Raw genomic sequence first — 14282 nt, forward strand, 5'->3', positions numbered from 1 at the left:
ACAGTAACTAAAGCCTATGTAACTGAACACTTCAACAATTCAAACGGAAGATTCGAATAATCGTACCAATGATTTTCTTTTTTATGATTACACTAATCACCTGTTTTAATCAACCTCAAAATATAAATAACAGCCTATGTTTTTTAAACTAATTTAAAGTAACTCAAACATTTCCGTTCAAATATCCCCGTATCACAATGCAGGTTACAGAATAGACCTAAAGGGTGGAACCTATAGGTTAATATCTCAAACTAAACCTACGTGTTCATTGTATGAGGAACAGGTCTTACCTCATGTGGTCCGTTGCGCGCCTCACTTTCCTCTGGTGACAGTTGACTCATAGCTCGCGCCACGGTGGTTACTCCAATAACGCTTATTCTAGAATAGTGGTGTGCTCAATGAAGTCTGAATTAAGAAGACGATTTACTGCCCTATACCTACTGCCATGAAAACTCTGCCCCGCAGGGGAACCGACATCTAGGCGTTGGTGAGATGCATATGTCAGCTTGGACTACATAACTTCTTCTCTTTTTTTTTTAGTTGGACAACAGGTTGGACGTCCGTGGGGCCCTAGTGTCCATTTAGTTAATCGGCCGATATTGATTCAAAATATCTGGCGCCTTCTGTAGGGTGAGTTGGAAACTAAAGTTGGCCTTCAGTCTATGGTTGAAGCCTACCTCCAACATCCTCCATTTTAATTTAAAGTTGAAGTGAACAGACCTAAACCTATTCTTGTAGGATTTAAACATATAATCAAGCCTACATTAGGCTACACATTTATAATTAAATTTTCTTGTTAGTATTTGCAAAAGTATTCAAAAAAACGGACGACGGCCAACTTCAACAGTTGTAGGTCTTCGAATGTATAGCTGCACGCGGACGAGGGAAGCCTTACGGCGATGCAATGGTTGCTTTACAACACAAGGGGGCGATGCTTGAGCGCAAAATAATCATGTGCGCTCCTCTTTCTGCTCCACAGTTTATTTATTTTTTTCTGTTTTGAAAGTGTCGTTCGGGGTGCGATTCGCAAAACATTATAGTAAAGTAAGCGAAAGTAGTAGGACCTGAATCTTTGGATTGATGGACCCTACCTAAACAATCATTTTGATTGATTAATGAGATATCATAATGTCTTTTGGATCATGTGTGGGGTGACCTTATAATGCACCCACGATTCAATTAAAAATAGGATAAATGTACACTGTAATATCTAATAGAAAATACATTTAAGGTATATGGGGTGGATCGAAAGCTCACAACGCGTTCCCACAGAATAGATGGATGACTTCTTTCATACGTTTCCTTTTTCCAAAAGCTAAAGCTTCAAATCCGGGATTATGGCCGGTGACTTCCAGGAAAATCTGGATTTCCAGTCTTTTGCTCATCTTGCAGGATTGTGTATTCTAGGCCCCATGATGACATCACCACAGCTTTGTCTCCTCCAATTGAATTATGCATGGCTGAAATCAAACCTTGTGATGTACGCACCACAACACAATACACACGCACACACACACACACGCACAAAAACGGGTTCACACACATATTACATGGGCATGTACACACACACACACACACACACACACACACACACACACACACACACACACACACACACACACATTCAATTATAAATATACATTTTCATTTAGTTATTATTTTGTATGGATCAATAAGGGAGTTGGTCCCGGGCCCGGATTGGACCTTGAGGAACCAGCTGCTGGTTGCATAGCTGCTCCGTATTCATCCTCTCACTAGCTGCTCCCTATTCATCCTCTCACAAGCTGCTCCGTATTCATCCTCTCACTAGCTGCTCCCCATTCATCCTGTCACTAGTTGCTCCCTATTCATCCTCTCAATGCTGCTCCCTATTCATCCTCTCACAAGCTGCTCCATATTCATCCTCTCACAAGCTGCTCCCTATTCATCCTCTCACTAGCTGCTTCCTATTCATCCTCTCACTAGCTGCTCCCTATTCATCCTCTCAATGCTGCTCCCTATTCGGCAGTGAAGGACCTGCGTGAATATAATGTGATAAATAGTTGAGATTCTCAGGATTTGTGTCTTAATTTAATGTCTGTAATGTTGCTCCCTATTCAACCTCTCATGACACTAACTGCTCCCTATTCATCCTCTTAGGAGACTAGCTGCAGGCCCACTCGCACAGCAAACATAAACACCCCTCCCAACAATGAGTATAAGATCTGTTAAAACGTCACAATTTTTCTTCTTTTATTGGTTTGGCAAATGTAATAGGTATCAGAATATGACAGCATCATAATTTCAGTGCTTATCAATTCACAAGCATGGAAAACATTAAACATTTTGTTACGCATGTTATGCATGAAGTGGCCACTCAATATTTGCAGCTGCCTGAAGGATTTGGATTCTGTAGTTTGAATGAGACGTCCAGGTAAATTAATGAAATCAATCTAATAAAAGAACAGAGCAGCAATCTAGCATAATGGCATTAATGAAGAACCAGCCTAGGATTACTGTCTAACTCTTAAAGGTCCCATGGCATGAAAATCTCACTTTATGAGGTTTTCTAACATTAATATGAGTTCCCCTAGCCTGCCTATGGTCCCCCAGTGGCTAAAACTTGCGTTCGGTAAATAAAACGAGCACTAAGTATCCTGGTAGTGTGTGTGATTACACACACTGTAACGCAAGTGTTTTACACTTCTTTGTTATTTGGATAACCGTTCTGCTGTTGGTGTTATGGCGCATAACACGTTGGTTCTCTGACGTCTCGTATTTCCGCAACAAGACGGTAGTGGGGGTTATCTCAGCCATCGTTGAGCCCCGCTGCCTGCCGCCCGCTGCCGCGAGGCACCGACACCACGGAGCACCACCGCCCGGCAGCCGGCAGCGGGCAGCCGGCAGCGGGCAGCGGGCAGCGGGCAGCGGGCAGCGGGCAGCGGGCAGCGGGCAGCGGGCAGCGGGCAGCGGGCAGCGGGCAGCGGGCAGCGGGCAGCGGGCAGCGGGCGGTTCAGTGTACTTCAGATTGTTGTGGACGTGGAAGAACCAGAGACCTCGAAGAACCCAACGCAGTCGTTTGAGAACCATAATATCGTCTGGAGGCGCACACAGCTTTTGGCCGTGATAATATATATGACATGATATAGATATCTATGTATAATATCATAATATTTAGATATAGAGCTCCAGGACTCTAAGCTCAATGTGCGACTGGCTTGTAGTGGCTGTAATTCTGCACCACGGCTAATGTTTGGGAACGTCTTCAAATACTGTGTTAGGGGCCCACTAATATCTATATTAAAGCATCCATGAAGTAGCATGCCATGGGACCTTTATCACAGAAGGAGCCAGCCTTTATTACAGTTTTTGCCAATTGCTTGAACACTTTAGACACATGCTTAGACACCAGGTAGCACAACTTGAAGTTTTTGTTACTGTACCTCAAACACATGTAACCATTCCTTAAACAAAAGCGCTGCTTTGCAAATGTGCAAGACACTTGCCCTTTTCTGCAACACACTTGCTCTTGCACAATACACACTATTTTGAACATAGGACACTTAATTCAAAAATGAAATCTCATTGTACCATTGGGAAAACACATCTATTCAAAGTACAAAACACAATGGTTAATTGAAAATACTTAAATACACACCTGAAACCACTTTTGCAGGTCCCGGGGCAGCGCAGGGGAAATATATCATTGTGTGCCTCCATAAGCCTTTGAGGGTAACTGCACCATCATGCAAAAATAGGTCTCTACAATACCCCACATATCATCACATTTCTAGATGCACTTCATGATGCAGCTGAACAGGACAGATCAAAGCAGCCCAGGTTTGTTATTGTCTGGGATAATGTTCGTTTCCATCAGGCTGTTTTGATCTGGAACTGGTACACCAACCATAAACTATTTTAAGTCGTATACTCGCCATTTCTAAACCCTATAGAATTTTTTTTCGGCTTGAAGGTGGCGTGTATATGACCTCCAACCATATGCCCGCATGCCTCTTCTGCAAGCAATGGAACAGGACTGCAGAGACATTGAGGTAAGGTCAATCCATTGAGGTCAAGCCCACCCACGGAAAATTGCCGTGTTTTTCTGTGTTTACAGTACAGTTGTGTATTTTTGTTTAATTTTTGTTTTATTTTAGCTTAAACTGAATTTACTGCACTGTAAAGTACCGTACTGCAATGTAAAGTATTGATTATTTGATTTTTTGGTTGTTGTGAAAAAGTTCCTTCTGTGGAACTGAATAAAAACAGTTAATATGGAAGACTGCAGTGTTTTATATAAAGTAGACTAGTGTATTGCTGCTGATCTGAACATGCATTGATATTGTACAAGTTTGCATCATTTTGGCATCTGATTGACATTTTGACAAAGGATGGTTAGGTTTCGATAGAAGAGTTTCAACTTGACCTAGATGTGAATGGTATATTTCTCAGTGTTGTGTCTTATTTGCTTGTGTGTTGAGTTTTGACACAATGAGCCAAGTTTTGCAAAATGTGTTCAAGCAATTGAAAAAAACAAAATTAAAACCACTGTTTAAAATGTAAGTCAATCAAAAACAAGCTAAGAACAAAACCCTGCCATGCTATTAGGCCCAACGATAGATAATTAATGCAACTTTCATACAGGCCTGTAACACACACCTGGTCCAGTCTGTTTACCTCCTTGTTCGTGTTGAACACATAATAATACAAATAAACAATGCTCTAGGCACTTCAGATCCTTTAAGATTAGTTGGAAAGGCTACGAAATGAGCATCATGAGCAAAGTACTGCAGGTAAAATTAGGCAATTCGACAATTGAAAGTCATCAGCAGAATATCATCCGTTGCCTTCGTCATAACCACGCAATTGATGTGTGTGTGTGTGTGTGTGTGTGTGTGTGTGTGTGTGTGTGTGTGTGTGTGTGTGTGCGTGTGTGCGTGTGTGCGTGTGTGTGTGTGTGTGTGTGTGTGTGGGGGGGGGGGGTCCTCTCTGATCCAGAGAGGACTTTATCGGACAGGCGGATGTGTCTATAAAAGGAGGACGGGGTGCTCAGACCGCAGACTATTGACAGGTTGGCAGAAGGCGCGTGATGGAGCGTGCTTTCCGAGAGAGGCTGTTCTTTGCCCTGCTTTGTCTGTCTGTTCCCAGGAGAGACTGCCGCTACATAGAGGTAAGACTTTACTTGGATTTCGATTTTTTTATGTTGCGTTCCTTGGTACTACGCGTTTTTTTTGCTAAAACGCGACTTTCTATTGTTGTTGTTGTTGTTGTTGTTGTTGTTGTTGTTGAAACTATAGGGCAACGAGGTGACCCAAGATGAATTGTTCTCCGTCCTCAACTCGGATCTCAAGAGAGAACTACCCGACGCCTCAATGTACCGCCGACCCTTACGTGAGTCCAGGGGCGTTTCTAGGTTTTTTAAATATCCGGGGCTTAGCCAAGAGGGAAAGGGAAAATGGGCAAATTTTTTTGTATGCTTTATTGCGCATGCACATTTTTCATAATGCTTTACCTAAATACACAAAATACACACGTTTATTATAGCTTTAAATAGCTACCTGACTACTGTGCTGCTTATCCCCAGACATCTAAAGTTCCATTCAAGTCATTTCAGAGTAAAATTAATACAAGTGACGCGTTAATGGCCTCGGACCACTTTTTTCAGTAACGAGTAATCTAACGCGTTACTATTTCCAAACCAGTAATCAGATTAAAGTTACTCATCAAAGTCACTGTGCGTTACTATTATTCGTATTCTTACCGGATCACCGATTGGCGTTGAGAGCGATGGAGTGGTGTGTGTGTGTGTCTGTCTGTCTGTCTGTTTGTGTGAGAGTGCGTGTGCGTGTGAAGCGTAAGTCTCCAAAGACTTCAATCTATCAGAGGCGAGGGTCGACCTTGACTCTCCAAAGTCCACGCCACCAGTTGTTTTTAGTGGCGGAATTAGTTGCGCGGTGCTGCGTGTTTGTGTGTGTGTGTGTGTGTGTGAGTGTGTGTGTGTGTGTGTGTGTTGTGCTGGAATGACGGCAGTAGAGAGAGCGCGTAGGAGCCTCTACATTATCGCCAGAGAACTAAACCCACGGGGAGGTACGAGCAGCTCGAGCACTAGAACGCACTGTTTTATGGCGACACATTAGTGCCATAAAGCACTAATGTGATAAAACATGCATTCGGGACATTATATTATTTCACACGCGTAGATAGCAACTGCGAGCGCGCAAATCATCTCTGCGCGCGCGCACACTCAGAGCGCTGGTCCCCGAGCGAGGAAAACAGCTCCTCGAGAGCATTACCTCGCTGCAAGCGAGAGGGGGGAATAACTTTGGTCGCACAAAACAGTCTCTCGTGCCTAACAGCCTCTCACGAATGAAGTTCGGCTCTCTCACTCGAATTTAATTTTGGCACTATGGGGGAGGGAACCAAGGCATGGCAGGCTCTCCTGTGATTGGCCATTTCTGAAGCGCAATATTTTATTGACAGCCCTCCTCAGCCCTCCTCTCATTCATTCTGAATTGTACAGTCAATAGACCTCTGAAGAATAAGTCCCGCCTCCGAGGCTCTGGTTCCATCGGTCAAATGTCTATGGGAAATAACATTGTGTTTTTGAATGATCGTAGGCCTACCTAACAAAATCTGTAGGTGGTGGAGAAGTAAAAGCTGCTCACGTTTTGAACTACAGACTTTTTCCTTCTAGATTCCACTCTGGTTTTGGATTGTCGGTGCTGTTAAAGCAGAAGAAGCATTAACGTCACCGACAATCTTCAGAATGATTGAGAGGAGGGCTGAGGAGGGCTGTCAATCAAATATAGCTCTACAGAAATGGTCAATCACAGGAGAGCCCGCCCTGCCTTGGTTCCCTCCCCCATAGTGCCAAAATTAAATTTGAGCGAGAGAGTTGAACATCATTTGATTGCGAGAGGCTGTTAGGCGCGAGAGGCTGTTTTGTGCGACCAAAGTTATTCCCCCCTCTTGTTTGCAACGAGGTAATGCTGTCGAGGAGCTGTTTTCCTCGCTCGGGGAGCAGCGCTCGGGGAGCAGCGCTCTGAGTGCGCGCGCGCGCAGAGATAATTATAATAAAATTAATAAGAGATAAAAAATTTATCTCTGCACGCGCGCAGTTAATATCTACGCGTGTGAAATAATATAATACGCCCCAATGCATGTTTTATCACATTAGTGCTTTATGGCAGTAATGTGTCGCCATACTGTTTACGTCGTTTACGTCACGCACGTGGAGCTGCATCCGGGGATCTCCCCGTAAAGCGCACGGTGATATTTTGTCTGCGCAATAAAAGTTGGCGGAAGCGCCACCCTGTGTGTGCACCCTGAACATTTAGCGTCAATCATGCACTATATTTGTTAAATCATTGCGAACTGCAACGTTTCTTTCTTCATTCTTCATTCAGATAATCTGTCCATGGTGCAAAGTTAGTATTGGCAAAACTGGTTGTAATTTTTTATTTTGAGACGGCAGGGGGTGTTGTCGCAGCAAAATGTAACTAATAAGGTAACTTGTAATCTAACTTAGTTACTTTTAAAATCAAGTAATCAGTAAAGTAACTAAGTTACTATTCTAAGCAGTAACTAGTAATCAGTAATCTGATTTCTTTTTCAAGATAACTGTGGCAACACTGTATACATACACATATATATATATATATATATATATATATATATATAGTGTTGGTAATAACGCTGTTTAGAAGAAAGGTGTTAGGTAACGCCGTTATTTTTTCAGTAACGGGGTAATTTAACTAATTACTATTTCCGTCGTTACAACGCCGTTACCGTACGAAAAATGCAGTGCGTTACTATGAATTGATTGAATAAACTGCGGTATCCGAACGCACCCCTGGCTCTAAACACAAACTGCTAGTGAGGAGACCGGGTGGGTTAACAGCGAGATAAACGATTATGATTGGCTAAGGCAGAGTCATGTTTCATGGTAGCCAATCGGAGCCAGTGTTTTTACACACAAACCAAGACACGCGCGCCACACACACGCAAACGCACACACCTCGGATTCGATGAAGCAGCAGAAATGGCTAGTCCGGAGCAATCCGATGAAAAGTTGGCATTTTCTGTAGTATTCGGCAGATGATCCACAGCCTTTGCAACCAAGCAAATTAAAATTCAGGCACCATCCACAATAACCCGGGTAAATACGCACATCCGCAATGAAAATGATCTCCGTCCACACTATCGTTTTCATATCGTTTTCGGAATGTTTTGCATCCACAAATTATTTTGATTAACAGTTGTTGTCATGGTTACGTAACTCCGCCACGCCTCTATGTTTAGATTACAGGTGCGCGCTCAGCGAATATTTGCAATTGATCAGCTGGTTAATCATTTTCGATCCGGTCTTCAGAAACACCACTCCAAGTACGGTTTCGGATTTTTTACCATCACTGAAGAACATCAAGTACAGCGCTCGCCTCCGGCGTTGGAGCAACGAATATGTTTGAGGCAATATGTCGAGTTGTTTCTGGAGATTAATTAGTACATTGTACAGAGAGATCATCATTTTGCATTTCACCTGCCGTTTTTTTGATGAGCGTCTCGGTCTCGAGCACAAGCTTGTGGCAGTGTCATGGCAACCGAACGTCATCGTTTCTGAAAGCCTCTGTCTACCCTGTCCACACTACAACGCGAACCCAGTGTTTTCACATTTATATTTGCGTTTGTAGATTTACCCGGGTTAGTGTGAACGGGGCCTCAGTTGGAAGCATATCAGGGCCTTGAATGGGCAGTTCAACCATTTAACACATTAAGGCCAGGTGAAAACTGCTCAGAAAAATCAAAATTCTTTGACATATAGCAACTTTGTTTTTTTTTACAGTAACGCAAATAGTTACTTTCCCTGGTAACTAGTTACTTTTATTATAGAGTAATTCAGTTACTAACTCAGTTACTTTTTGGAACACGTAGTGAGTAACTATAACTAATTACTTTTTTAAAGTAACGTTCCCAACACTGTATATGACTGGGGATAGGATAGGTTAATTCACTTGAGGTGGTAAACAGTCTGGTAATGTTTTTAAACAGTTTATTCTCTTGCCAGAAGGACTAACTAGAAGGACTAAGCCACTTTATTTTTAGATGCCCCTGGAATCCCCATGTTTGTTTCTAGTGTGTTTCTAGCAAGCTAAAAAAAAAGAAAACAAAAGCAAGTTGATTTTTTAAATTAAATAATATCCGGGCCTTTAGCCCCGCATGAAACAGCCTAGTGACACCACTGCGTGAGTCTCAAACCTACCCTACTCTATAAGCTAGGCTAGTGGGTGCCTGGGACGAACAAAACCACCCTTCTGTGTGCTAAAAGGTTCTGTTTTAACTGCTGGATAATCCCCTTCCCTATCCAGGTTTGTATCACCGCAACATGTGTCTGCATGACTTTCTCTCCCTTTTTCGTTCACGGTTAATTTAGGATCATGAGAAGAGGTTAAGGAAAATATTAATGATTAAGAGAAATAGATCCGTAATAAAGGCTAATTCAAATGAATGATGATAAAGGTAATCAAGGTGTCCATTAAGCACCATGTACTTCTAATGATGTTATTAAGGGTTATTAAGGTGTACATTAAGGATCATGTACTTAATAATGTTATCAAGGGTAATCAAGTTCTGCATTGAGCAACATGTACTTCTAATGATGTTATTTAAGGGTGTACATCAAGCATCATGCACTAATGATGTTATTAAGGGTCATCAAGGTTTGAATTAAGCATCAGAAAATGTTGTGCTATCAAATCCATTGCAATCTCACCTCATTGTGTCCAGTCGATTTCCTTGTAGTTTACTCTGACTTTGAGATGTAGTCCACTTTATACCATTTTCTATTTGCTAGACCACATCCCTCAGTGGATGTGTTGTGGTTATTTTCCCCTTTGAGACGTTGCTGTGGCCCTCAGGGTGTCAGGACATGGTCGCACTGGAGGGCCAGTTCACCTTCACCGCCGCCATGCCCCAGCGTGGCTGCGCGTCCTTCTTCATCGCTGAGCCCAACAAGGTGTTCAGCCTGTTCTACGACCACGTCAACATAAACTGTAGAGGAGGGGACTTCATCAAGGTGATGAGGCTGGATCCTTGAGCCCTACATGCTTTCCTCTTTTGAAGGACCTTTTAAGAACATAGTGTTCATGTAACCTTGATGTCAAGTTAGATGTCATTTTTTCTCTCCTTTTGACTTCATGATTTTTGTACTGTAAGTGCCTTTGATTTTTGTTAAGGTCAAAACCAAAAACAATTCTAACAAAAGTCTACGAGATTTCAGAAACTCTTCCAGCAGTATTCCAGCAGTATTCCAGCACCTTGTTTACAGCGTGTGTGTGTGTGGTTCAGGTGTTTGACGGCTGGGTGATGAAGGGCCAGAGGTTCCCAAGTCTCCAGGACCACCCACTGCCGCTGCACCAGCGCTACGTGGACTACTGCAACTCGGACGAGCTGTCCCGGAGGACCGGCGTGCGCTCCTCTCAGAATGTCTTCATGCTCTTCTTCCACATTCGCCACGCGGGCGACGGCTTCACCATCACCGTGCGCCAGCACCTCAACCCGTTCCGTGAGTCTCCCACAAGGGACCCCCCCTCCTGGCTGGGGTCCTCCAGATGCACCTGGAGTCTGTTTTAGCCCCCTTCCTTCCTAGTCCGGGCTGTACGATGGCATATACATATACTGTATATGTTTTAATACGGTCTATTTATAACATCTCGCAATCCTTACAAAGTATATGCCTTAAGTTATCTGTTTTTAGGGTCCATTCTGATGCAGTCAATAAAACTTTTTTTTTTGTTGAATTTTCAACAAAAAAGTATTTCAGAAGATAAGTGTGTAAATTTTTTTTAGCTGCATTAGCAGCATCAGTAGTCAATATGAATATTATTTAAGCACAGGTACAGGTATGCAGACACAAACATACACACACACACACATACACACACACACACACACACACACACACACTATTTAGAGGCTTGAAGGCCCAAACCCATTATGCATTCACATCTACACACCTCTACACACAGCACTCACAAACACATGCCAATTCCGGTTTGTGTGTGTGTGTTCCCCCCTCAGCCTGTAACATCATCTCCCAGACACCAGAGGGCAGGTTCACCATGGTGGTCCCCCAGCAGCACAGGAACTGCAGCTTCTCCATCATATACCCTGTGCAGCTCCAGATCTCAGCCTTCAGCCTGGGACGCCGCGGTGACCCCGCCCTTCCCAAGGTGACTGCACCACGTCCGTAAAGCAGACATCCCACATCGCCATGTGAACGCAGCACCGGGGCCGTGATCCCTTTAGGTTCACGCATGGCGACTGTACATTAGGTTTTAGCTTTTCAACAGTGTTTTTTGTGGTGTGCACCAAGGCTCCATATTCGGACCTCTACGTTTCCTCAGCCTTAAGCAATGGTCATTGTTGAGCCATTATTGGAATATTAATAACCCAAACCGTTCTTAAACTGACATCCCCTCTTCACAGATGTCAGTAACAGGATGTTCAGAAGCTGGGGATTTTGTGGAGTTGCTGGGAGGAAGTGGCCTGGACACATCACAAATGTCTCCTATAGCAGAGCTCTGCTCTTCCTTCACTGGATCCAGTAAGTATTCAAATAGCTTTTATTGTCTTTCAATACAATGTACAATACAATAATGCAAACATTATCCTGCTTTTATAGGGCTTGTACATCACAATGCAACTTCTCAGTGACCACCGCGTATTTTGAAAAATGGGATCTTAAGAATGTTAGATATGTTGCTCCAGTCATTGTTTGGTAGCAAATGTTGATATTATTGGTCACTATGGGCAGAAATTGCTGTGTTTGAACCTAGGATTTTACACATACTCTCCTGAGTGATCTCAACAAAAAAATCCCATGATGCATTCTGATGTGGAAGTCCTATAGAACTGAACCTCTCATACCAAATACGAAACACTCAAGATCAGTGGCAGTGGGTCAATAGAGGGCGCTAGGGCGCCGCCCCTCCGTGAATCTGCCAACTATTAATCAACTATTATCAATATGAAATAAATCAACAAAAATACATAGCGTTTATCCTTGTTTAATTGTGTGATATACTTGTCACTGCCAGCAACCATTTAAATGTTTCTGGACGTCAATGATTTGGGCTAGGCTAGTTATTGGTCATTCGAAATAAAGCCCTCCTCCAAGTCAGAGGCGCCGGACACGTTGGGGTCAATGTAAGCTCGGTAACTTTTTGCTGTCTATCAAGCAGAGACAGCTTTTCATTGGCGCAAGAAAATTCACCCTCGGGTCGCACCAGTGTGCACCCAAAGCCAATGGTATCACTTTTCTTTTTTGTTGTCACCACATGATTGGACAATTCAGCGAATCAATCAAATAGGCTACCTCCCTCAGCAGCATTCGCGCAACACAACTACATGTATCGAAGAGATACGTCGCTAACTATACAGAGAGTTGTAAGCACTTTCCACCCATTTCAGTAGCAGAATTGGACTCCCCAAGCAATGTTATACTTAAAAGGAGCAAGTATTCATATTCATACATTCATACATATTCATTTAGTCTTTCGGCCTGTAGCATGTAAACAAAATCAAGCAACTGTCCCATATTTCTAACTGCATTTGAAGTAGACATTGAGACTCACAAAAAATGAATGCTATAGGACAGTGATCATGATTTGTCTCAATATCAGAATAACTTCAATGGGTCAAATAGCAATGGCTGGTGGAATGGCCATAAAGTAGGTCTGTATATGCAGTGTAAGCTTGTCCAGGCCCTGTATGTCAGGATTTAGGCTATGAATCTGAATGAATAGTAGGTAATAGGTAATAGGTTGTGGCCATCCCAAAAATGCACCAGAATACAGGAAATCAAATCTATTAAATTCATTTCTTCTTTTATAAACCCCAGACCCCCTGTCTATTACTGTGCCCCACCAACATTTTTGATCACCAGCCGCCACTGCTCAAGATGATTAAAATGAACATTATCAGTGTCAGAAATCAGAGTCAGTCATAATGTTGTTATTTCTCTCCAGCTCAGATGAAGATCGGATGTGACAACACGGTGTTGAGGCTGGTGTCCAGTGGGAGGTTTGTCAACAGCTTAACCTTCAGCTACAACCTGCTGGACCAGCACGACCTCAACAGTGTGGACGGTTTCTGTTTCACTGAGTGATGCTCCGCAGAGTGATGACCGGGACTCATGGGTCAGGGGACATTGATCTCAAAGAAAAAATACTATTTTGTTTTTTAGTTTTCTTTGTTTTTACATCACTGAAAACATTTGATCATGGTGTTGCTTTTATGGTTTTGATTTTGCAGAGCTGGAATAAAACGACTTTTGTATATAAGCCGTGACCTCAACATTGGCCGTCATTGATGTTCATTTAATTTAAACGATATTACTTCTTTTTTGGAAGATGTCTATAAGGGTAGAACAATAGGAAACAAATAGCGAAAAGAAGGCTCCCTTAAAGGACCCCTATTCCTCCACCAGTTCTCAGATCTCTTTTGTGACATCACAACTGTGAGTGGCCACCTGTCAACCTCCTTCCAGCCCTGGGTGACATTGTGATGTTACAAATTGTAATGTTAAACCCAACATTTCCATTGATTATGTATATTTGAATATTTATTTTTTGTATTTAAGCTTCTAACAATATAAGTTTGAAGAATATATTGTAATGTGGCTAACATTCTTTTAAATAGAATGATGGCATGAATGCTTGAATGCCTTTATCTATTAAGTGATCAAGGATTGTATGTTGTGATGAGTTCTGCCACATTACATAAAGGAATGTGCAAAATAATTATGTTAACAAAATGGTCTTATTAAGGTCTGACATGCCATTTTTTTAAAAATATATTCAAACTGTTTTAAGACATACCTGTCAATTTCCCGGATGTAAATGTAAATAAAAAAGGTTTTGTGGAATGACTAATTGAGATTAAAAAAATATGAATAAGATCATTGTATTGGAAATGAATGACTCCCCAAAAATGAATATAATATGATAGTGATTGATTACAAGTCACTTATATCGGAAACTATATGATCAAAAATATGTCTGATGTTGGATGATCTGAGGTCTAAAGTTAGGTCTAGGAGCCTCAAGGGGCAAAGCTGTGACTGACACCTTCTCTAAATTGCCCTAGATTAAATGTTCCTCCCAATGCTATTTGAAAGATGTTTTACAAAGTCACAAAGTCCTTTTGCTGACATGCGAGCACTAGAGAGCATTGGCACAGACAAAACCCATCCATTCAGTATTGTTGTATGTTGCAAAAAGGGGTCGACCCTGATAGATAAGAAC

General features: G+C 42.4%; 1 protein-coding gene across 1 annotated transcript; it reads left to right on the forward strand.

Annotated features, from left to right (window-relative positions):
- Nucleotides 1-5068: 5068 nt before the first annotated feature.
- crhbp (corticotropin releasing hormone binding protein) lies at nt 5069-13144 on the forward strand (the record flags this gene model as incomplete). The annotated part of the gene is made up of 7 exons (XM_079735842.1): nt 5069-5149; nt 5277-5370; nt 9894-10051; nt 10324-10540; nt 11056-11207; nt 11464-11581; nt 13005-13144. The coding sequence occupies 7 exons, from the start codon at nt 5069-5071 to the stop codon at nt 13142-13144; spliced, it is 960 nt and encodes a 319-aa protein (XP_079591968.1).
- Between the last annotated feature and the right edge of the window lie 1138 nt (nt 13145-14282).

The sequence above is a fragment of the Pollachius pollachius genome (genome assembly GCF_949987615.1).
Source record: "Pollachius pollachius genome assembly, chromosome: 4".
NCBI lineage: Eukaryota > Metazoa > Chordata > Actinopteri > Gadiformes > Gadidae > Pollachius > Pollachius pollachius.